This window comes from Miniopterus natalensis, chromosome 1 (assembly GCF_054644295.1).
Source record: "Miniopterus natalensis isolate mMinNat1 chromosome 1, mMinNat1.hap1, whole genome shotgun sequence".
In the NCBI taxonomy this organism is placed as follows: Eukaryota; Metazoa; Chordata; class Mammalia; order Chiroptera; family Miniopteridae; genus Miniopterus; species Miniopterus natalensis.
The window spans coordinates 28,223,800-28,249,263 of record NC_142081.1 but is presented as its reverse complement, the minus strand read 5'-3'; the positions used below and the strand labels follow the sequence as shown (position 1 = coordinate 28,249,263).

Below are 25,464 nucleotides of genomic sequence, written 5' to 3'. Positions count from 1 at the left end.
TGCTGTGCTGGATGCATTCAGCTGTGTTTTCTAAAGTGATTGTAGAATCACTTATCTTAGAGAATGACAGCTGCAATTTGGGGTTGGTCTGGTTGCACCCCAGTAGTAAAGCACAGGAATTATGTGCAAATGCCGCCGCCCCCCCCCCCCCCCCCGCCCCACGCAAGGTTCCCTTCCAACCTGTGTTTCTGGGACTTCTTTTTTTTTTTTTAATATATCTTTATTGATTTCAGAGAGAGGAAAGGAGAGGGGGAGAGAGAGAAACATCAATGATGAGAGAGTCATTGATAGGCTGCCTAGCCCGCAACCGGGTTATGTGCCTTGACCAGGAATCGAACCCCGATCACCAGGATCCTAGGTCGACGCTCAACCTCTGAGCCACGCCTGGCCGGGCCTGGGACTTCTTATATACATTTAGGTAGAGAGAGGGAATCTAACTTATATTGGGATATAACACTCGTTCAAGACCAAAACTGTGTATAATTAAATGATTTTATTTCCTAGGCTATGCTCACGGAGATTGAGCACAAGGTTGCCTCTCTGTTAGAGAGCTGCAAAGACCAGGGCTTGGGAGACAGTGGAGCCACTCAACAGGAGGCCGAAGCACTTGCCTCAAAGCTAAAAACTGTGAAGTGCAATTTGGAAAAAGTCCAGCTGATGCTTCAGGAGAAATACAATGAGGACCAGGTAAAATGTGGCTATGTATAGACTTGCCTGCAGATATATGGTTACGGTAGACCCAGCAGGAAGGGACTCTGGGTGGACATGCTGAAACAACAGAGGAATTACACTAGCTAGGAAAGAACTGTGCCTCTTCAAACTGGAAGGGACGGTTGCACTGCCTTTTGTTATTGGTTTCATTTTGCTGTGCAGTTTACCTATCTAGGTTGTTATTGGTGATGGCGTTGGTTTGGTTTGGTTTGGGTTGGGCTGGGTTTGATTGGGGTGATCTTGCCAGCAGTGAGGCCTGGTATAAGCCTTCTTCATAAAAGAAGGATGCATTTTAAAGGAATTTTGTGATTCCAATGGACTGGAAAAAGAAGCCTTTATAGATAAGATTAACATTTGACATCAGAAACACAAAACCTGTTTCTAGGGTACTTTCATTATTCATTTACAAATATTTACATATTCTGATCATAGTAACAGTTAAAGTGTCTTGTGACTTAAAAGTGTTCTGTGTTTATAAATGCACATATACATCTTATGAGTAGGATCTTACTATATAAGATTTGCATCTGTACTTAGGCGATTGTTCTACTTGGAGGACTTTTATTCACAGAAATGAGATTAGCTGCAGATACACAAGCCATGTGGTTCCCCTTTCATCCTAATATATTTCTTTTTTAAAAGAATCTACTTATGTTGTAGATGTAAGGGAAATTTTAATTTATAAGCATAATACTTTTCTCTTTTTTATTTGTATTTTATTTTATTTTGTTCTTAAGGGGGGAAAATAAATATCTTGACTTTTAGTCATTGATTGGGTGAAGTAAATTGAGGCAATGATGAGATGACCTCTTCATCAAATGTAGTGGGTTTTGAAGTTGTTTTGAAATAAGTACATTGAATCATAGTATATAATTATAGTAAATAACAAAATGCAGTCATTTACTTCATATAAAATGTTTCCATTATGTAGCCTCATTATTAGAATGGAAATAAAGTGTGCCCTCTTTTTAAATAAATAGTCTACCATCATAAAATCCTTTGCAGCATTCCACCATTGTAAAGAAACCTTCTGAGCATCAGAAAGTTCTCCAACCAGATAACCTTTCTGAGTTTGAATCTGTTACCATGGAAAGGCCACAGTTCGGCAGACAGAAGGATTTCCAGCAGCAACAGGTAATGTGAGCCCCTAACAGTTGTAGGATAAGATTAATACATGGAGTTTCCCCTTGAACTAAATACCGAACTGCCCTTGGAGTGTTCTCCTGTGTGACTGAGTGGAAAGTGTGGTGTGTGGTGATCCTGTGTGTGTAACAACTCTGAGTTCTGTTAAAAAAAATTTATTGATTAATTTTTAGAGGGGGGGAGGGGAAGAGAGAGAGGAACATCAATATGTTGTCCCACTTATTTATAGGTTCATTGGTTGCTTCTTATATGTGCCCTGACTGGGGATTGAACCCACGATCTAGGCACATCGAGACAACGCTCTAAGCAAGTGAGCTACCTGGCCGGGGCAACAACTCTGAGTTTTGAGCATTTATTGTGGCATCTGCTTTGCTTTCGTCTGCCACAGCTGGGAACACTAACTTTGATACTTTATTAACTTGCACCTTATATCAAACTAAGTGTAAATCTTCAGGATGAACTTACCTCTGTCACGGCGATACCTCTTTCCCTATTTCAGAATGTGTTAGTGTATTTCTGATGATTTTCCATGTGTGCTATATACATGGTTGTGCGAAATATTTTAAGTAGGTTTTTGAGAAATAAAAGTTAGTGAGAAAACAAGCAAAAAAAGAGAAATGGTAAATAATAATTTAGGAAGTTCAAAATCAGATGATCTCAACAGAAGAAACCCTTGGGTAGAATTGAAAACCTTGATTGACTGGACCGTTTCAATCTTGTTCAATGGTAGATACTGGAGTTGAAACCAATGGAACAGAAAGATTTCATCAAATTCATAGAATTGAATGCTAAGAAAATGTGGCCCGAGTGTTACCAACACAATGAAGACACAAGTCAGAAATCGTCTGTGAGGTAGGCAGTTTTTAGAGTTCTACATCCAATAGTTTGATGGTTGGGAGGATTAAGAGTATTTCTTACAAAACATTGAAGGCGATACAATTTTTGTGTGTTGATTGCTCTTTGCACCTTTTGTTTTTTTCTTGAAAGTGGTGAGGCATCTGGCCCTGAACATGGTGCTCCAGACTCAGTCCTGTCCGGCCAGGGCCGAAATGGGGATGAGTGGCAGTATTTACATCAGGAGCTGTCGTCGAAAATAAGGCAGCCTCCCCCTCAGCTTGTGGAGCCTCAGGTCAGTGTGTCTGTGCACACGGGGTAAATAAGCGTGTTTATCTTTGAAAGGCCAACAAGCGTTCATTAAATACACAGGTACGCTCTGCATTATGCAGCAATTTGTTTTCAGAAAGCAAAGATGCCAAGTGTGTTTTTCGCTTGGCTGACTCCCTCTCACCGTCCTGGAAGTCAGCCTTACTTAAGTGCCCCCCGCTTTGTGCTTCTGTAGCACCCTGGGCTTCCCTGCTCGTAGCTCTCACTATCTGTGCGCCTGTTGATTGTCCATGTCCCGGTTAGATGGTAGGAGAAGAGAGCTCGCGTCTGCCTGGTTCATATTCGAGTGCCCGGCACAGCACCTGGAACATCAGACAGTCTCTGTTACTGTATATTGAATGAATAAAGTGTGGGTGAAAAAGGGGCCACATACTAAACCTGACAAGCTCAGGGGAGGCCACGTGGCGGGTCCTACAAACTCAGACTGAAAATTACTATTATGAGATGGTCTGCAGGTAAAAATTTCTAACTAAAAGCAGATCATGGTGGGCGGTCACATCCTAGGCCTGAAGCTTCCTTGACCAAAGGTCAGTCTTTACCTTAGCTGAGCCTGCCTGTTGTCTTTTTGCATCTAAAATAACATACCTTTGGAATGTCGGAGTAATCTCCTTTTCCAGACCCCTCGGGGCACAAACTCCCACCAGAGCACCGGAGCACAGAGCCCCTCATTGTTGCCTTGTTCTCCAACACCTCTCTGTGCTGTAAATGTTAACTGTTAACGATCCTGTACCCACCAGTGTAAAAGAGTGGGTGACTCCCTGTTTCACTCTTTATCCAGCCTCAGAGTTTTCCCCTCTTTGCTTTCTCCCGCCTCCCTAGTCCACTGCCAGTGAATCTCACATAACTCTCCTTATGTCTCCTCCTTTGATTCTCATGTATAATATAAACTGTAAAACTGCCATTCTCTGGAGCATTTTCTCAGTCTAGTGAGATTTGCTTCCCAACAATTGTCACTTTGGCTCAAATAACCTCCTAAAAATTGTCTACAGTTTTGGGCGTTTCTGATGTTGACAAAAGGAATAAATAATATATGTAGAAAAAACACTTCAAAAAATGATACAGTGCTGTGTGAGTGTCATTCATCCATCAAAAGATTCTTTGGAATCTGCAGTGTGCTGGCCCCTGTTCCAATGGTACCTCTCAGTGGGCATTTCCACTGGCACCCCTCCTCATTGCCATTACTAGTTTTACTCATCCTGTGCCAACTACTGCTGGATTTCTCTCCAAACGAGGAGCCCATGAGCAGGATAGCGCTGCTGCTCACAGCAGCCAAGCTTCTGCCTTCAACATTGCACTCAAGCTCCCAAGGCAAAGGTTACCAGTGATTTCCCAATTCCCCAGTCTGGGGGGGCCTTTTCAGTTCTATTCTGCAGAGAACCTCATTAGACCAGTTAAAGTTGAATCCAGCTCATGGGTAGGGCTTTAGTCTTGCTTTCTCCTGTTACACACACCATAACATGCACATCGTTTGTTTTCCAAGAACAGAACGCCACTGATGGCTCTTTCCCCAAGCAGAAGCATCTGCCACCCCACCCTGTTTCTTTCTGTGTCAGTTTTCCCACTTCAGAAAGACATTAACTCTGAATCATCCTCCCTTCTGAAGTCACAGCTCATTTTCAATACTTATTTAGCTTTCAGTAACAAAATCAAGATCAGATCTGTCCCTGAGGTGACTGTATTTTATTCTAAGAGTTGTCTATATACCAGGAGTTGACCAGTAAACGGGAGGAGAAGCAGCTAGCCTGGTAACTGGAGAGCATTGCTACTAAATTGAAGGATTAGTGGTTTTACTCGGTTTTTTAAATTATGGTTTGTGTTCCTTTGTTTTGCTGTCTAAATGGACCCTCAAGTGTCTACGTGAAGCCTGTCATGACTTTTCCAACTGTCCAAAATATTTAAAATTTAATTACTTTTTTCTTATAAACCAAGGAGATAATTTGGAAGATAGCATGATAACGCTAAGGCATTTTTGTTGTTTTACATTAACACCAGCAAGATCTCAGATGGTCTCTAACAGCGTTTCCCCTTTTAAAAATAGGTTGCCACAGATATGAGCATTCTACCCAGTGTGAGTGTGTATAACTTTAGATACCCAACTGCTGAAGAACTGAAAACTTACACTACTCAACTTGAAGACTTGCGTCAAGAGGCAAATAATCTTCAGACACAGGTAGCAGCTGCATGTTATATACTTTCCCCACGGCAGTAACAAAAAAGGGAGATGTGATATTGTAAATTGGTCATGTTTTTTTACAGACAAATAATAGAACGCATAATGGAATGGGTTTTAGAACAGCAAACAGAATTTATCTCTCCTGCCAACTCTGATAAATTTAGCAGTGGCTTCCTAGGGCACCAAGGGCAACGGCTTCTGAGCCTGAGCGCAGGATTAGCAGGAACAAGGATGGTGATTGATGAGTACTCTCTGCAGTGGTGCTCTGAGATTAGAGGAGGAGGGCCGGTCAGGTTTCCAGCCTTGAGTAGGCTTAGTGCTGGGACGTGTGCTGGGTACTGTAAGTCTCCATCAGAGAAGGTGGTGGGAAACAGCTGGAATTGGGGCGATTACTAGCTTTAGCGTGCTCCTAAATCACTTGTAACTGGTCAAAAATTCAAGGTGATCATGGGCAAAGAAAAAGAGGTGGTTCCAACAGCTTGTGCTAAAGCAGACCTTGTGGCTCTTAAACTTACCAGGGCATAATTGGACAACCTTAGGGGTCCCCCATGGAGTTCTCCATCTAAGGGTCGCCTTAATGCTTATAATCAGCCCATAAATGACATTCCTAATTCTCCCCTGCTTCATAGCCCATCCCTCTTTTTTTAATTGAGATATAATTGACATCCATTATATTAGTTTCAGGTGTACAACATAATGATTCAATATTTGTATATGTTGCGAAATGCTGGCCACAATAAGTCTAATTCACATCCGTCACCAAATGTAGTTACAAATTTTTTTCCTTGTGATGAGACCTTTTAAGACCTGCTCTTCTAGCAACTTGCAAATGTGCAACACAGTATCGCTGTACCACCCTTATCTTTAAGATATTATACCTCTTTCTGATCAACCCCTTCCACTTTCTTGCCTCCTTTCCCTTCTCTAGGCCATACTAGATTTCCTTGACCTGCTTTCTCCATTAAAATGTGGGAGGCAGGAGCAGGGGGAGGTCGGGGAGTATTTCTCTGGGGCCACACTCCCCCCTGGATGGCCCCACTAACCAAGTCCTTCATCTTGTGACTTACTTACCTCTTAGTTCCATCCAACAGTCAACTCCCTACCTAACACTGAGTTTCTCAAACTTGTTTCTCTCAGAGTTTAACATCTTCATTTTATTTATTTCTTCTGCTACGTCGTTCACAAAGTGTTTGAAATGACTAATTATAAAAAAGTATAACAAATCGTAAGGTGTAACGGAAACCAGGGAAAATGTAGGCAGAGGAAGGCAAGGAATCCTAATGATTTTTCTCTTCTCCCCTTGATTCAGGAAAACATGACAGAGGAAACATACAGATATTTGGATAAACAGTTATTTGAACTATTTCTGACCCTCAGTCGGTGCCTCGGCAGCGTGGAGGAGCTGCTGCAGACGCCTGGGCTCTGCAGAGAGGATGTTGGCGCCCAGCAAGCGTACCACGAGGTAGGGGACTTCAGCAGGCCCACGTGCTGCCCGTTGTCGCGGTCAGCCCCCTACTTAAACCAGAGCTGAAGCCTTTGGCACTCGGAGCTCATTCACTGTCTTCCTGCCTCTCCACTTTGCAGGTACTGGCTCTCGAGCTGAAAAAACTGTACTTAGCTATGAGTGACAAGAAGGGTGATCTTTTGAAAGCCATGGCTCGGCCTGGCAGGAACGCCAGCTTGTTCCCTGAGTGCTTTGGCAGCCTCCAAGTTTACCTGGAGCACACGCAGGCTGCCGCTGCGTCCAGAAGCAAGTCCCTGAAAGCTGGCCTCGACTACAACCGCAGCTACCAGGTACGCGTCTGGGCGCTCCGCCTGCTGTTAGGGTGCAGCACGGACCCCGAATTCCCGGGAATTCCTGTTCCTGGTGGGCTTCGTGAGTAGGAATTGCTAAGGAAAGCGGTGAGGCTTTCTTTCCGTGAAGGTCTTTTAGTTCTTCTGCTCGTGGTTGGAGTCCATTCGAACGCCAAGGCCTTTCCAAAGTCTCGGGTATGGATTTATGTTGAGCTGAAGCACTGTTTCTTTCCTTTGTTGCACTCAGCCACTCAGTGAGTGTCGTGTGGGAGGATTTCTCGGTAAGAGGGAGCCATTAAAGTTTTTGAGCAAAGAAATGACAGTTTGTGTATGTTTCAGGTAGACTCATCTGATGGCTGTCTAATGTGGACTGGAGGAGAGACTTAAGGCAGGTAGATTAGTTAGGAAGCTACTAAAATTGCCTAATGAAAAAAGAAAAGAAAAACACTACCACTTATGAAGGAGTCTTGCCCGTAAAAGCAAACCTGATAAAGCCTCTAGAATTTAAGTAAAATAGACACCAGGGAAGAATATGTTAGCAGCATATGGGGGTGCAGTCAGCCAAATCCAGACAGTGGGAAGCTGAGCAAAATAAATGTCCCATTATATCCCCACTCTCACAAAATCTAAGAAGCAGAAAAGAGAGAAGGGTAGGAAGCCTGCCGATTATAGGAGATTTAGGACACCTGTTAATCCATTGCAACCTATTGGGCCTCATTTAGATCCCAATTTAAAAAAAACAAAACAAAAAATTATAGGCAAATAGAGAAATGTGAATCCTGCCTGGACTGTTAATAATACTAAAGAATTATTATTGATTTGAGATATTTTTAAAGGGAGGCATCTTTATCTTCTAGAGATACGTACTGACACATATACTGATGAAATACTATGATATCTGGGATTTGCTTCAAAATAATCTGAGGGGAGGGAGGCTTTGTAGAGTTGAGAGAGCTCCAGGGAGATACAGAGGACAGACGACCAGCTGCAAGTCAGTCATTGTTAAAGCTGGATCATGGTAATGCAGGGATTTCTCTGTTTTGGTATATGTTTGAAATTTCTGATAGCACAAAAATTAAAGGACCACTAAATTTTTTTTAAAAAAGGTATTGAAGGCCTAAATGAAATTCTCACTGTTCTTGCATTTATCTTTTTATACAGAATGAAATAAAACGATTATATGATCAACTTCTTAAGAATAAGACATCTTTACAGCAGTCTTTGAATGAAATTAGTGGCCAGAGTATTGATGAACAGCTTCAGGTAATCAAGTCAAGGTCGTGCAGACTGCCCTAACCTCAGACCAGAGTCTTGTGTCTGAGCCGTGCTTCTGAGCCCCTTCCCTTTGTTATCAGTGGTGAGGCTAACATAAATAAATAAAAATGAAAATATTTATGTTGACCTTTGGAAATATTGCTTAAGTAGTACTTTATGAAGTATAAATCAAAACAACAGGCCATCGTTACCTGTCACCTGGGCAAAATTTCAAGCTTGGGCAGTGTTGGGAAATCCACCCTCACCCTCTCCGTAGAAGTGCTGATCGAGGATCTTTTGGCTGGACTGTATCAAAATTTTCAGCATAAATGCTCTTCTATTCAGAGGGGTTTCATTTCATCTCTTTATTGAGCAAGTATTAATTGAGGACCTGCTGTGTTCAGGCACTGCTCTAGATGCTGGAATGCATTTATCTGAAGGAAATAAGTGCATAAAGATAAATGTGTATGTAAATATTCAAGGATGGACCAGGCAGCACTGCTTGAGTTAAAATCTCTAAATAACCCACAAGTCTATTAAGAGCAGACTGTAACAAACATAGTGTGCAGCCAGTTGTCTGTTTAAAAGGAGCCAGTCGTGTTTGTACTGATTTGAGGACATGCTGAGGATCCAATAAGTGAGTTGTGCAAACTGCAGAACAGAATAATGTGTGCAATTCAGTGAGTTTAAGGACATGCACTGGTACCGCTACTAGTATGCAGTTAGAAGGCACTAGGAACAAACTGTCGGCTGTGGTACTTTGGGGAGAGATGGAAGGGAGGGAGGGAAAGTGGGATTTCCATTTTCCCTTAATTTAATTTTTTAATAAATACGTACCCTTCTCTAACTTATTTAAAATGTTCCCACTTTTGCATTGTCTCTTTAGAAAGCAGATGCATATACAGCAGAGCTGCAGAACTCAGAGAGCCGAGTAGCAAAACTCAGAGCCGAAGGGGAGAGGCTTCACTTACCTTATGCTCAACTCCAAGAGGTGTACAAATTAGAGGTGTGTCTGAGCAGAAAACATTCAAGCAGTGAATTACTATGATTATTTATAAGGATTATTTATTATGATTATTTAAAGATTTTTTTTTTTCTCCCACCAAGGGAGTTTAGATTTGTTTTTCATTTTATTATTTTCGTGGCTGGATGAAAATGTTTGGGCAGCCTGCTCTTTCTTTTCAGGATGTACTTGACAGCATGTGGGGTATCCTGAGAGCCAGGTACTCGGAGCTCAGCAGCCCTTTCGTCACCGAGAGCCAGCAGGATGCGCTGTTGCAAGGCTTGGAGGAACTGGTGAATATCGGGAAGGAGAAGCTTGCTCGTGACCACTTACAACAAACCAAAAGTAAAGGCGCCTTACAGGCTCAGATACAGGATCACAAGGTGAGACACGCAGGTCGGAGCACCTTTTCATAGACAGCGTTTTTCTGAGTGTGAACGGAGAGCGTCCACTTTCTCCCTTGGGGAAATACGCATCACTCATTCATTCTTTTAACAAGCGTCCTTCAGAATGCTAACTGCATCAGGAGCCCAGGTAAGCTCAAAGAACATGCTGGTGAATGAAAAGCAGATGTAGTTCCTTACGTTGGTGGAGCTTTCAGTTGATTGAGAAGACATTTATCACGGAGTTATTCAGATAAATTTAAAATTAAAATTGGGATATGTGCTTTGAGAGCTTTTAATAGGGGAAATTTAGAAGTTTAGAAAAGGCTTCCTGAGATCTGAGATAAAAAGAAATACCATTTAAATATATAAATGTATACCTAGTGTCATGTTACAGTAAACCCTTTAGTTTTCCATTCATTTCATTAAACAAATCTCATGATCACCAACAAAAGACGTAGTGATTTAAGGGCTGATAATAAATATGTAAGGCATTTCCTGCCTTCAACAGGCTTAAGTCAAGCCTTTGATAAGTAGGCCTTAGTCTAAGAAATTCTGAGGTAAATATGTGTAAAGGATGGAGGGGAAGAAGAGAAAACAATGTCAGTTGATGGGCCCTGTGTGAGCTGCTGTGTAAACCCTCCATGTGTCCTTCACAAGGGACCCGAAGGCTCCTCCCGCAAGGAGAGGGGACAGCTGATGTAAATGGAGGCAGACCACCTGGAGGAAAGCCTTCCCCTGTAAAGGCTCTTAAAGTGCCATTCTGGGAGCTGTTACGTACCAGGACCCCCAAAGTTCCTGTCAACAAATTCCCTTTGCTTAGCTATTTTATTGAGTAGAAATGAAGAGTCAGAGTTTAGGAGCCCCAGCTGTAGACTATGTGGGCTCCTTGGGCTAACACGTGTATCCATCCAATTTACTGGCTTGAAATTAATCAGCTACATCATTATCTACCTCTTTGTAAAGTTTCTTAATTCTGAATAACTGATTTAGGAAGATCTCACTGGAAATAGAAATTAACTAATTGCCCGGCGTGCCTCCGCGGTTGGGCGTTGACCCAGGATCCAGGAGATTGAGGTTCGATTCTGGATCAGGGCACATGCCCCGGTCACGGGCTCGATCGCCAGCAGGGGCCGTGCAGGAGGCAGCCGGTCAATGACTCTCATCATTGATGTTTCTCTCTCTCTCCCCCTCTCCCTTCCTGTCTCTGAAATCAATAAAGACATATATGTATTATTTAAAAATTAACCAATTAATAATGGCTGCCCTTTAATGTGGACTGTTTTGTGGAAAATATTACTTAGGATGATTTCTCTTTAAGATTTGTTAAAATGTCATTAATGTTCAAAGACTAAGGGATACATAGTCAATATTCATTTTGTTTTGTCAGGTGTTTGATGCCACATGGCTGTCCTGGGATTTGGGGTTAAAAGAGCAAATGTAACAGGATAAAGACTTAAAGTAGCTTGGTTTTTGACACTTCCCATTGCAGAAATAAATATTAAACCTTCTCCATTTTACAGCTTTTTTTCCAGAAGCTTGTTGCTGACATGCTGTTAATCCAGACATCCTCCATCAAAATGCTTCCTTCTTTATTGCAAAAGAAAGAGGCATCTTGGGCAGAACAAGTAAAAGAAGTTAAATTACTAGAAGAAAAGTCATGCCAATGTGGAATAAAGCTGCAGAGTCTGTTGCAGGTATGTGGGTTACATAAACTGAAGCCGGAAATTCCAGGTTGTCAACCACCACCCTCCAGGTGTCAAAAACTAGTATCTGGATGTCATTAAGCAGTAATTAAATGGGAACCACAAGGAGGAATGTGGAACCTTGCCTCTAGTTCTCACTGCTACTCCCTGAAAGAAATAGTAGCTGAGGTTTCTTTTTGTTTTATTTTTTTCAAGTGACACCACAGATAGGTTTTGGTTTAATAAGTAAAATAAGATCACTTAAAAGAGCATTACATTATAATCTGGCTGATGCACTTCCTAGCAAACAAAGCAAGGTAACTTCCTCCCCCCCCCCCCCCCCCTTTTATTCCTAACAGTAAAAGAAATGTTGCCTTTTCTTGGCTCTAGATTGGAGTCCAAAAACAGTAATGCATTCCAGGATCATTCACTTATCAGGTGGTTTTTTATCATCTTTAGACTGTAGCTCTTCTTCAAATCGCATTTTGTTTTCCCCTGTTACTCCTGGAATGACTTCAGTATCATTAATGAAGGTCGGTCCCTTTGCTCCTTCAGTTCTCTCCTTGTAGGGCTTCTGTTCTGCTAGATTTCAGGCGGTTACTGAGTGATGGTGGTTCTGTATTTTAGTTGTAATTTTGATGTGGTTGTGGGAGGCGGTGGGCACTGCTTTTGTCTACCCCACCATCTCGTTTCCTCCCTCTGGTCTCTCCTTTTGGTTTTAAATTTATTTTATTGTTGAGACTATTACAGATGTCCCCCATTTTCCCCCTTTGCCCCCCCCCCCCAGGCCTTCCCACCTGTCGTCTGTGCCCATGGACTGTGCATACATACTATGAGTTCTTTGGCTGATCTCTTCCCGCCCTCCCTTTGAGATCTCTGTCTGTTTCATGCTTCCATGTCTGTGGTCCTATCTTGTTTATCAGTTTATTTTGTTCCTTAGATTCCACCTGTAAGTGAGATCATGTGATGTTTGTCTTTCTCTACCTGGCCTATCTCACTTAGCATCATACTCTCCAGGTTTCTTATATGTACATTAGGCACCGCACAGCATCTTTCTACCATCTAGGTTTGTGTAGTGCAATTAGAACTGAAAGCACATTGAGATCTTGAGTGAGATCATTTGGATGAAGGACTCACTGGTTCAGAAACTGTACTTCCTGAATCAGATGTTCTTTCTGCCGCTGAAGTGGATTCATGACAATCTCGTCCCAATTCCAAGAAAAAAATTAAGCTTGCATAAAGCAGTTTCTCAATTTTAAGATTCCCCCCCTGTAACTTTTTAAATGCAGTAGACGTTAGCACCTAAAGGAAATAAACAAAAAGCAAGGAAATATTCAACTATATAATGTGATACGATATGGTGTTATTTTGTGCTACTAGAATTTTCTAGTTTGTGTGTCAAATGGATATTTATAGTAATATTTCATGGTATCAAAAATAAGACTTCATGATCCCAGCGAGTGCCCCGAATAGCCAGGTGACCCACTATTTCAATAGATAAGAGAATTAGCAAGGTGGTTATTTTTCCGACAGATACTATTTAGTGTCCATATGTCGGCTCTGTAATGTGCAGAGACCCCAGAAGTGGGCTTCTGTGGAAACAGCCAGGACAAGGCAAGATTCAGGCTAAGGTGGTACTTCTCCCCTGATGAAGTGTAAACCCACCACCTCAAGCAGTGAAGTTATGCTCTGAGCACCACATTAGGACAGTGCTCCGTGGACTGGGCATTGGGGCAGGGAGGGAGGAAACAGCCTAACAGGATCATCTGTTGAGAAGCTTTAAAAGTTGGCCCTTTGCCTCTGCACCTGAGAGAGCGGCTCCCCTGTGGCCCTAAAGCCTCCACGGAGGTGTCTGCTGAGAATATCACTGTAACGTAATCACTTCAGCCCCTACTCTGTTAGATGAGTCAAATATAAAGCGATGATGCCAACTGGATTTTTAAAAACCTCCAGCCCTGGCTGGTTTTCTCAGTGGTTAGAGTGCCAACCTGTGGACTGAAGGGTCTCGGTTCAATTTTGGTCAAGGGCACAAACCCCGGTTGCAGGCTCGATCCCCGGTCCGGACACGTATGGGAGGCAACCAGTCTGTGTCTCTCTCACATCGATGTTTTTTCTCTCTCTCCCTTCCACTCTCTCTGAAAAGTAATGGAAAAAATATTCTCGGGTGAGGAAGGACCTCTGCAAAGGCACTGGGATTGTTTATTTCCATTAGTTACTGGCTCTCACTAGAGTGGGCGATCTACCTCAGAAACCCCTAGAACCTGTGCTTTAATTTTGTGTACGTCTCAGAGTTCATTTTTATTTTTATGATTTTATTTTTATGATTTTGTCACTGTCTTGGATTAATTAAAAGGGCTCCTATTGGTTTTATGTTCTTGATTCTTTAGAAATGGGAAGAATTTGATGAAAACTATGCATCTCTTGAGAAGGACCTGGAAATCCTGGTATCTACACTGCCCTCTGTGAGTTTGGTGGAAGAGACAGAGGAAAGATTATTGGAAAGGATTTCATTTTACCAGGTATTTTGCTTCCATTTAAGCTTTCAAAGGCCTGGTCTATAGCACTTTCTGTGTGTGTGTGAGTGTGTTTACTAAATTGCTTGATTTTCAAGGTGAATGATTTGAATTGAAATGAAAATAGTTCACACAAATCACTGTAAAACATATTCAGGGAAACCGTAGATTTGACTGTGAGCTCCTCAGCATAACCACATCTTTGGCTTGGGGTCCAGGACCTCACCTCAGTCGGAGTCCTGGCTCTCACTTTCACTCTTGTCACTTTTCCTGACTCTAAGCCTCCATTTCTTTATCTGTATAATATAGGTAATCATGCCGGTTCTACCTGTCTAAAGAGGTGGATGTCAGTGGTTATGGAAATGAACCAACATATGGAAAGAACTTTGTAAACCATGAGCCTCTAAACATAATTTTATTACTATAGCGAAGCTCTGATTGGACATAGCCTATAAGCCAGACAATAATCTCTTATCTGCCACAAGCATCATAAAAAGACTTCAAACTTTAAACGTTTATCCTGTGTAACTTTTAGTACTGTTATTAAAGTCTCTGTCTCAGATTTCAGTGCCACAGAAAAGATAAAGCCTTACAGTGATCTTCGAGTGGCACTGAGAACATGACCAAGATGAAAACGAGTTTTAAAATCTTCTCAGGTTTTAACTTTAGAATATAAGTAATGAGAATCTGAATTGTGTGGCTAGAGGTAGTTATCAAATAACAACTTTAAACTTCAAAAGCAGGCTCGTTGCCTAAATAGACTGGAAAATGAACGCGTGGACTACTTGGCAGGGGCCTGCCACTCCTCACAAGCATTCAGGCTCCTATAGGCAATACTTTCCAGAGGCTGGCTCATTGTGGTTATGTTCTCTAAGTATTAGAAAGCTACAGTTGACCTCTTGCCATCTTATTTTATTGAGCCTGACTCTAAGGTAAATCTCAGTCCTCTGGGGGCAGGAAGCTGATGTTTGAATGCTTTGTTAGCCTAGGGATACTGAAAGTACCATCTGAGCAGCTAAAAGAACGCAGTTGAGCCCTGGCCAGTTGCAGTGAGCAGTGGTTAGAGCATCGGCCTGCAGACCTGAAGGGTCGCAGGTTCGATTCCTGGTCAAGGGCACGTACCTCGGTTGCAGGCTTCAGTCAGGGCGCGTGCAGGAGGCAACCAATCGATGTGTCTCTCTCACATCAATGTTTCTCTCTCCCCCCCTTTGTCTACACTCTCTCTAAAAAAAAAAATCAATGGAAAAAATATCCTTGAGTGAAGATAAAAAAAAAAAAAAAAAGGCAGTTGAGAACAGATAGCATTTTAAGCCTCGTTATAGTAAGAAACAGTTAATGTTAGCCAAACTAATATAAGCTTGATTATTTCTTTCCCCAAAAGTTACTATATCCCTTCAAATGTAACCTGTGATTCTATTAAAAATGAAATCATTGTTCTAAGACATTTAAATAAATTCACCAGACTAAGAAGTCAGATATCTTGTAAACCCACCTGTGTCATAGACTTCTTAGGGTCTCTCTCAGTCTTGTGCATCATGGAGAGGCTTGCATCTTCATCGGGGCATGTCTGTGGGACGTGGAATGTAGGCGTCAGTTGTGTGGCCTCTTGAGTCCAGACAAACCTGTGTTCAGATGCTGGCTCGGAGCCTCATGGGCCGAGTGCCCGGTGCAGTCTGACTCCATGTATAAAATGGGGAAATTAAAGCTGCTCAGAGTGGCTCTAAAGATGGAGTGTCTCATCCTGAAGGCTTAGAAAATTAGAACCTTTTTTTTTTTTTTTTTTTAAATTAATGTTGGATATTTTATTCGACCCCACAGGCTGGGGTGGGAGAGAGGGGTCACAAATGGGAATGATGGGAAGGACCTTGGAAGTAGAATTTTTGGCTTTAAAAAGACTTAAGTTAATTGGAAAATGGCAAGCGTTGTATTTGGATCATAATTTATTTTTAAAGATTAAATGTAAATAGCTGTCCGGATAAGTGTCATTAGCTGAACCCAACCATGGAAGATAATTGCCTTAGACAGAGTTCTCTTCAGGGGGTCATTGTATTTGCAGCTTTGAAGAATTTTATTTTTCTTTCCATGACGTTTTACTAATGATGTGTTGTCTGCTTTAATTTGTTCCCCTAAAACCGTCTTACTTTCTCCCTGCTGAATCTTTACATTCAGAAGATTGGAAATGAATTTTGTCCTATTATCTGGGTCTGAAGGATACTAAAGACATGTTTTCTTATTGATCCCCTTCATATCTAGGTCGCAATGTAAAATGCCTACAGGGGCCAGGCAGGGGGACAGAAAGAAGGGCCTCTGACTGTCTGCAGTCGAAAGGGAGGTGGGGCCTGGGTGGAGGGGAACCGGGTAGAGCAGGCTGCTCGATAGGAGGCCGTTGCTGCTCAGTTTCAGCCCACCTTTGCCCCATGAGAATGCAGACCCAGGGGGCTAGATCTTCCATTTGCCTAGAGCCACAGGAAATCCTGATTTCTATGTAATATTTCCTGATTTTCAAAATAATCTTCAGGTCACACAAAACCTGTCTGCAAGCTGAGTGTGCCCCATAGACTGCTACCTTTTTTGTTTTTAGATAGATCTGTGAATTTCTGTTTTCTGTTCACATGTCGAAGTCTATAGATTTAATCTGTGTGATAGAAATACATTAGCCGGGCCCTGGCCAGTTTGGTACAGTGGTTAGAGTGTTGGCTTGTGGACTGAAGGGTCGTAGGTTTGCTTCCCTGTCAAGGGCATGTACCTGGGTTGCAGGTTTGACCCCTGGCCCCAGTCAGGGTGGAGGCAACCAATTGATGTTTCTCTCTCTCCCTCCCTCCCTTCCACTCTTTCTGAAGAAAAAAAAAATCAATGGAAAAAATATCTTCAGGTGTGGATTAACAAAAACAAACGTAAAGAGAAATACATTAGTTGGAAACTGTCATTGTGAAAAGTGATTAATAAGCCATCAATCCCCCTGGCCAGGTAGTTCTGTTGGTTAAGAGCATCATCTTGATACCCAAGGTTATGGGTTCAATCCCTGGTCAGGGCACATACAAGAAACAACCAATGAACTCATCGATAAGTGGAACAACAAAACTGATGTTTCTCTCTCCCCCCTTCCTCTCTCTCTAAAATCAATCAATCACTCAATCAAAATAAAAAAATAAAAATAAATAAACCAACAATCCTGTTTGTCCAGCCAGCCTACAAGAGTCTTGAGGGTTAGGAAAGTGGTATTGTTTCTTCAGGAGACTCTACTTCTACTATAGGGTCTTTTATGGAGTATTTGTAAGTAGATTGGTCGGTTTCATTTCAAAATAATTCATTCTATGACTTGACTTTTATTAGCAAATAAAAAGAAACATTGATAAGAAGCATGCCCGGCTTTACCAGACTCTGAATGAAGGCAAACAGCTGGTGGCCTCTGTGAGCTCTCCCGAATTAGAGGACCAGATTGCCAAACTAGAAGAGCAGTGGCTGTCCCTGAACAAAAAAATTGACCATGAGCTACACAGACTACAAACGCTTCTCAAGCACCTGCTCAGGTACGTTTTCTTAGAGACTGATCCGCGTCAGCGCTGTGGAGAAAGACCTCAGGGATTCTGCAGCCCACCGGCTTTTACGGGTGGTCCCCACTGTACAGTTTCTCTTCGACAGTCCCAGGCAGTCGGGTCCCTCTTCTGGGCTGCATGGGGTCTAGGGTCTCTTGATACTGGCTTGCTAGGCTCAGGATGATATATAATCAGTTCTGTGGAAGTTAGGAATTATAAAATTATACACGTTACCTTTATGCCATGATGTTGCTCTTTCCTCTTCCAAAAGTTTTAAAATTTAAAAGAAGTCAAATAATTTTAGCTAACAGGATATTTTGGAAAAGTCTTTGGAATTGTTCAGTATTTTTTTTGCTAAGCTGATGTGATCTCGAACCCCTTGAAGAAAACAGAGACCATAGAACTTTTAAACCTCTCTCATCCCTGCCTTTTAAGGGGCTGTCTTAACCTGAAGAAACTGAAAGGTTACCTTTTTCTTGGGTATTTTCATCACATTGGATAAATACGTTGGCATGTAGCCAACCGCACTTGGCTGTTTGTTATATAACTTATGCTGGTTATATTTTTACTGCAAACACATCTATAGAGGACATTTGATGAATAAGAATAATCTCTTTTTGTGTAGCTGTAATAAGAAATTTTAAAAATAATGTTTTAGGCCTTAAAAATGCCTCTTTCTTCTTGATTACTCATAATGGAAAGAGCCATAAAAATGCCAGGAGCATCGGGTTTGTGATAGAGCAGGATATACTCCTTATGTGCAGGATAATTTTCTGAATAATAGGGCTGAAGAACACAGGAACACACAGAGTAAAATAAAAAGGAAAGACGCCGGTGGTATCCATCATCAACAGAGTACGTTTCTAATTTTCTTTCTCTCACTTTGCTCTTTTTAGTTATAACAGAGATTCGGACCAGTTAACCAAGTGGTTGGAATCTTCTCAGCAAACTCTGAACTACTGGAAAGAACAGTCCCTTAATGTGTCTCAGGACTTGGATACAATCAGAAGCAACATAGAGAGTTTCTTTGTAAGTTGTAATAGAATATGCTCAGATAATAATTGGTCAGAAATAAATAGGGGGAAATGACCTGGGCTTAGAGCAGCTGCATTCTCCAGACTTAGACCTAGTTGTTTATACTATTTATATATGCATTCATAGGAATGATGAAGTGTATTTTTAATTGACCCTACAAAATATAAGTTTAAAACTTGCTCTGGCATAGGACATGTGTTACAAATGCAGAAAATGACTCTCCTGCCTTCGCAAAAACCTCACAGGATTATTAAATCTTATGTGTTAAAGTTAATAAACACATGGTTTTAAATTATATAGAACTGATATTTCTTCTAAAATCTTATTATTCTAGCCCTGGCTGGGTGGCTTAGTTAGGGCATCATCCCAATATACCAAAGGTTTCAGGTTCCATCCCTGGTCAGGGCACGTACAAGAAGCAACCAATGAATACATCAGTAAGTGGAACAATAAATCTGTCAGCCTTTCTCCCTCCTGCCGCCTTTCTTCTCCCTCTCTAAAATCAATAAATTTTAAAAATTGTTATTCTATTGTGTTGAGATTTTCCTTAAAGGAAAGTATTACATTTGCAACATAAATTATACTTTGAAACCTTTTAGGCTTTTCTCTTTCCTTTTTCTTATTTTGTAGCTACGATTATTCACTTTGGTGTTAAAATGTAGATTTTTTAAATATATTTTTAAAAACCTGTAAGTGCACAGGAAAGATTTCAAATATATTAGTTAAAAATTTGTTGCATTTAATTCATTTCATATGAACTTTGTGTTGTGACCCATACTTTCTTTTTGAAAGTCGAAATGATGATTTGTCTATTTTTTAAAATATTAATCCACTAGATTAGAAGCCACTCAAGGGGCAGGAATTCCATCTTTTTTTGTTCCCTTCCATATATGTAATGGCTGGAACAGTGTCTGACCCCTAGTGGGAAAAGTGTGTTTGTGAGGTGCGCGTGTGTGTGCTCATGCATGTACACATACTGTCCCCTTTAGGAGTTCTCCAAGGAAGTTGATGAAAAGTCCTCCTTGAAAACTGCAGTGCTAAGTACTGGGAACCAACTCCTTCACCTGAAAGGGGCCGATACGGCCACAGTGAGAGCTGCTCTAGCGCAGTTCGAACAGAAATGGACAGTGCTCATAACTCAGCTTCCAGATATTCAGGAAAAACTTCACCAGGTAAGTATTCAAAGACCCGGCATTTAAATTAGCATTCACTTGTTAGCTCACAACTATTTTAAAATTGTTCCTTTGATTCAATAATTTTCATTGACACTACGTATTTTTCTCTGGCACCACTGAATATAGGTCTTAATTACTGGACTCTCCTCCAATGGCATCTTTGTTGAGAGAGAAATCAGGCTTAATTACATTATTTCCTAGTTTATCTGCACCACTGTGTTAGTTTATGTGAAGGTCATTGTCATTGTTTTGGGGTCATTTATTCTAAGCTTGAATGCTGGGTTTGTTTTTGTGAGTAACCTGCATAATTACGTAGCAAGACCTTTTATCAAACCAGGTATCATCCTCAGCAATGCCCCGATTCGTTTTGTTAACTGCAGGCAATTAAATGGAAATCATTTTGTCCTTGCAGCTTCAGATGGAGAAATTGCCTTCTCATAAAGCAATCACGGAGATGATTAGCTGGATGAACAATGTGGAACATCAAACTGCAGGTGAAGACTCCGCGCGTTCACCGAGTTCTGCGTCTCAAGTTAAAAATCTGCTTCAGAAGTACAAGGTAATTATACAAGAAGAGCCAGAGGCCTTTTCATGAAATAAGAAGGCAAGACAGTCAGAGGGGAAACACTGAACAGACACACGTTGGCTATAAATTAGAAAAATGAATTCTGGGTGTAGGGGATGGGGTGCTGGATGATTCTCGAGAGAGAACTTAGTATTCTTGCCCTTTTTTATTTTTTTGTTTTTATTGATTAATTTTATTATTTTTTTAAACATTTTTTTTAAAAACATGTCTATTGATTTCAGAGAGAGGAAGGAAGAGGGAGGGAGAGAGAGAGAAACATCAATGATGAGAGAGTCATTGATCGGCTGCCTCCTGCACGCCCCCAACTGGGGATCGAGCCCGCAACCCGGGCATGTGCCCTGACCAGGAATCGAACCTCGATCTCACTGAGCCATGCCGGCCGGACTATTGGTTAATTTTAGAGAGAGAGAGAGAAAACATAGATTTGTTGTCCCACTTATTTACGCATTCATTGCTTGATTCCTGTATGTGCCCTGACTGGGGATCGAACCTGCAACCTTGGCATATTGGGACGCTGCTCTAACCAACCGAGTTACCCAGCCATAAGAGCTACACTTGCTTTTACTAGTCTGCTTAAATTCCTGTGGTAGCTCTCATCGCCACAGGACACTGTCCAAGCTTTTAACAGGCTCTGGCCCCTCGTCACCTGTCAAGCCTCGTTTTCTCGTTGCCCCACACAAACCCTGCACTCTGCCTGAACCAGTGCCTTGCGCTCCTCAACTGCTCCTGGTGCTCTCCCTCCTCACGCTTCTGTACATGCTGCACCTCTGCCAGGCATCCCAGCGCCCGGCATTTACCTGGAGAAACCCTCTTGGTCTTCCTTCAAGAGGCAGCTCAAGTATCTTCTCACTTGGAAATCGACCCCTGACTCTTCCTGGCAGATTAGTTTACTTTCAGGGCTTAGATGTCTCCGTGGTGCTCTCAGTAGTTCCTGCTACATGATATGATGATGATTTGTTGGGTCGCCTGTCTCCCCACCTTGACTTAGCTTTTTGAGAGCCGAAGTTATCCTTCACCTCCCTGAAATAACACCCCTGGCCCCATGCCTGGCAGCCAGGTGTTAAGTAAATTGTTCTTTGAATAAGAGAATAAGTTGACATACGAAAACCAATGTAGGGAAAAGTCGATATAGTCGATATCCTACAAATAGATGTGAACGTGGCCTTCTGCGTGATATTTTATTTCAAGTAGATTTAAGTAATATTGAACAAGCCATACACAAACATATATTGTGTACCAGGCATTGTGTTCGCCTCTAGGAACACAGAATGAAGACCCTAGTCATTGCTTTCAAAGACCTCACAGGCTGGCAGATCGAGCCTCTGGTAGGCAGAAGATGAATAGCTCAATCACAAAGCATGATTTTAGCAAGGATTTTATTTTTATATCCTATCACACGCTGACTTCAGTGAGTAGTGGAATTTTTAGAGGGTCCACGTGTATATATCCTCGCAGACTCTAGTAACCTAGCATGGACCACCTGGCTTCCCCCTTTGGAAGTCTCCAAAGTACATGCTACAACTTGCCAGGATAAACCCAACAAGTTTCATGCTTGACAGAAACGTGGTTGGCCCTGGGTGGGTTTAGGATTGCCATATCTCTTAAAGTCATCCAAACTGGGTGGCCGAGCCCATCCCCAGAGAAATGAGAAGCTGCCCAAACTGGTGACGTTCCTTAAAGGTGTCCCGGGTGGTCCGGGAATCGTAACTCCAGACTTGCCGTCCTGTCGTGTCCATGTGCCCACAGCGTGGCGCTGAATCCAGTGCAGCTCTCAGGTGGCCTCCCAGAGGAACCCTCATTAGTCCCCGGGTCCTGATTTTGGTTTAGATGATGTAGCCACCATACTCTGTGCTGCCTATGACTTTTTAATCTGTTTGAAAGCGATGAGTCAGTCTATCCCCAGGAATGTGAATTTCCAAAAAGACTCTCCTTTCAAGCAAAGCAGACTGCTGGGGGGGATAGAGGGCGGGGTGGGGAAGGTAAACCAGGACTCCTGACAGGTGCCGCTGGATTAACGGCCGAGAGCTTGGTGCCGCCTAGAGTGTGCCAGAGGGGAACTCCAGTTCATCTGACTGAATTCATCTCAGGCTTCGATGACTTAATTTTGCTCATTCATTCTGCTTTAGGAGTTTAGAATGGAAATGGACTATAAACAATGGATAGTCGACTTTGTTAACCAGTCATTACTTCAGTTGAGCACCTGTGATGTGGAAAGTAAGCGCTACGAGAGAACGGAGTTTGCAGAGCACCTGGGAGAGATGAACCGCCAGTGGCACCACGTACACGGAGCACTGAACAGAAAGGTGTGCTCATGCGTCTCACTCTGATGCAGGATTTGGCCTTTGCAAAATAGCACTGTCTGAAACATTGTAAAAGACATTCATACAGTTAATTTATAATGACTTCTGTTAATCGTCTCAGCGGTTGGCCCTTAATAACCCTGTGTTCTAGCATTCTCCATAGGAGAGGAGGAATATAGTTCTTACGTTTCTTTGGAGATTTCTTAGTGGGAAATTGAGTTAGGCAAATGAAGAAGAAAAATTTTATTTAAGGAGAAGTATTATGTGAGCCTACTAACTAGTCAGAGATTTTGACATTTTCTGTGAAAGTGGATGTCCAAAAGCAGCAAAGTATTTCAGCTTGGGAAAGATTATAAAAAGGAAGGAAAAATGTATGTGGCCTTTCGGTAGATTTTTATTCCATGACTGAAAAGATTAAGAGAACTTATTCCTGGGAAAATATTTAATCTTTGTGTATAATTGACAGGGACAATCTGTTGATTCCTGTTTTGTGTAGAGAATGCACACAAATAGATTTATGCAATTAAGGTTCAAGTATGTGAATGAACAAAGAACCAGAACAGACAACTCACAAAAGAAAAAACTATAATCAGCAAATAAACATGGAAATCTTTCCTCTTTAGTTATTTAAATATCAGATATTTAAAATAAACATTAATGTAGCATTCCACACTTCCTAAATTAGAAAAATTTAATAAGATAAAGGTCAAAGCCCAAAGCTGTCATATTCGTACTTTTCAGATAATGGCTGAAATACCCTTTTGGAAGGCATTCAGAAAACTTCAAGAACCGTAATAACCATCTTATCTAGCTTATCTCTTAACCCAGCAGTCCACCTCTTCCGTTTATCTTAAGTAAATAATCCTTCAAAAAGGAAAAGACATGCGCACAAAGTATTAAATTTACAATTATTATACTAGGGAAAGTAGAATGCCTTAATTTTCCAACTACAGAGGTATAATTAATCAAATTATACTGTGTTCATTTGATGAAATATTGGGCAGCCTTTTAAGTTAATAAAAGTATATGTCATGACATGCAAATGCCTATAAAATATTAGAAAATGAATACAAAACTTGATGTATACGTGTACGCATATGTAAATATATAATATTGTATACATAAGTATAATATATAATACTGTCAACAACATGATTTTATTTTGTTCAGATACTGTGGAACTCCAAAACAGCCAGCTTTCTTAGCGGGTTAGGTTTCATTTCAAATGTTAGAATTTTTTTCCAAAGGAGATTTTAATTCTGTTTCCTGATTTATGAATTTTTATTCCAAAAGTTATTGGGAAATCTTATACATATTAAAAATCTCAGAAGATAAAATATCGTATGTAAAACATCGTATCATGACATTTACATTTTAAAGCCTATGGTTTAAAATAAGAAGTTGTCTTCCTCATAACTTATAGATACAACATTTAGAACAACTCTTGGAAAGTATCACTGAGAACGAAAACAAAATTCAGATTCTGGACAACTGGATGGAGGCGCAGGAGGAGAGACTGAGAACTTTGCGGAAACCGGAAAGCGTGGTCTCGGTGCAGAAGGTGCTCCTGGATTGTCAGGTGAGCGGGCGCGGCCCCGGGGCGGCCCCGTGCGGTGCGGGGCGCTGTGGCGCGGGGCAGGCCGGCCTTGGCGCTCGCTCCAGGCGTCCGTCTCCTCCAGACCCCCATGCGCTTACTTTTTTATGTCAAACAGGTCATTATTCGTGGTGGGGTTCTTTTAATGGTAAACAGAACCAAGCATTTTCATAGTTAGTGTTATTCTTAAGAGATTTGAATATCATTCCTGAGGAAAAAATGTCCACAGGGTATTTTGATTGTGATGGCTTCCAATTGTTATGTCTTTTTAAAAATGTGCCAAATATTCACAAAAATTGCTCTGAAGTTTCATCTGTTTTGAGTATTTCACCCTGTTTCTTCAGAGGAAAGTGGCTCTTTTACCTGCTGTTCTAAGAGGACTGCTCGTCCTTTGGAGCCTCTAAGTTCCATTCGAGCTTGAGGACGTTGGTCGTGTAGTTGTCATTTGCCAGGTTACGTAGCCTTTGAGGTGCCCTCACCCGGATGTAGATTAATCCTCCTCACGTTACGCACTGTCCTGACTGCGCCCCTCCCTGAAGACACTCAGCGTCCCTGTGGCTGCCGGTGGCGCAGGCCCACTGAGTCTGCACCTGCTGCAGGGGCGTCAAGGTTAGAATACTGGACGTGATACGCGAGCATGACGCCCTTATAAGAGAGCTTTTCAGATGGTCATATCCTGTTTCTAACTACCCACTACCACTTCCACTTCCGAATTCTTGCATCCACCTCAGATGCAACATGCCTCCTGACTGGAAGCCTTCATTCCGCAGCTCAGGGCTGCCCCACCCCCCAACAGGCCTCCCCAGTTTCGCTTGACTCCTCAGCTATGCACAACATGGGGTATCATCACTATTTTCCAGATGGGAAAATGCCGACTTCGGGGTCTGATGACTGAAATGCCTGGTCCCACAGCCAGTACAGGGCAGACATGGGTGGGGCCGGGTCTGCTGGACTCTCTACTGCACCATGATGATACGGACTTATTACGTGGACCCTTCTAAATTCTAGACTCCTGTGATAATTGAAGTTATTGTAAAAATTCATATTGTAATAATTGTAAACACTGGATTAAGAGTGTTATGATTAATGTCTATGGTGTAATGTTATTAATTATATACTCTAATGTTATTTTTACTTGAACAGACTCCTGTCTCTTATACCTTATTGTTTTGTGATATTGTACATATGAAAACTATTTTCTTTGGCCTTCTAGGATATAGAAAATCAACTTGCAGTTAAATCCAAAGCACTGGATGAGTTGAGACAAAGTTGCCTGACTTCGGAGAGTGGGACAATGCCATTGTTAGAAGATACAGCTTCCAGAATTGATGAGTTATTTCAAAAGAGGAGCAGTGTCATCAACCAGGTACTGGAATTTATTTGAAGTGCACTATTTCTCTTCACATATCCATCTC

At 41.7% G+C, this 25,464-nt stretch overlaps 1 protein-coding gene across 1 annotated transcript in view; it reads left to right on the top strand.

Annotated features, from left to right (window-relative positions):
* The window catches only part of SYNE2 (spectrin repeat containing nuclear envelope protein 2), a 233,480-nt gene that overhangs the window by 151,440 nt on the left and 56,576 nt on the right, over positions 1-25,464 (top strand). Inside the window, exons 65-83 of the mRNA XM_087819973.1 lie at positions 505-687; positions 1,717-1,845; positions 2,585-2,706; positions 2,842-2,983; positions 5,057-5,188; positions 6,501-6,653; positions 6,776-6,985; positions 8,147-8,248; positions 9,126-9,245; positions 9,425-9,625; positions 11,149-11,322; positions 13,698-13,829; positions 17,157-17,353; positions 18,256-18,388; positions 19,384-19,566; positions 19,982-20,128; positions 22,282-22,458; positions 23,879-24,034; positions 25,263-25,415. Coding sequence (XP_087676099.1) covers positions 505-687; positions 1,717-1,845; positions 2,585-2,706; positions 2,842-2,983; positions 5,057-5,188; positions 6,501-6,653; positions 6,776-6,985; positions 8,147-8,248; positions 9,126-9,245; positions 9,425-9,625; positions 11,149-11,322; positions 13,698-13,829; positions 17,157-17,353; positions 18,256-18,388; positions 19,384-19,566; positions 19,982-20,128; positions 22,282-22,458; positions 23,879-24,034; positions 25,263-25,415 — 2,946 coding nt within the window. The remainder of the gene's footprint in view (positions 1-504; positions 688-1,716; positions 1,846-2,584; positions 2,707-2,841; positions 2,984-5,056; positions 5,189-6,500; positions 6,654-6,775; positions 6,986-8,146; positions 8,249-9,125; positions 9,246-9,424; positions 9,626-11,148; positions 11,323-13,697; positions 13,830-17,156; positions 17,354-18,255; positions 18,389-19,383; positions 19,567-19,981; positions 20,129-22,281; positions 22,459-23,878; positions 24,035-25,262; positions 25,416-25,464) is intronic.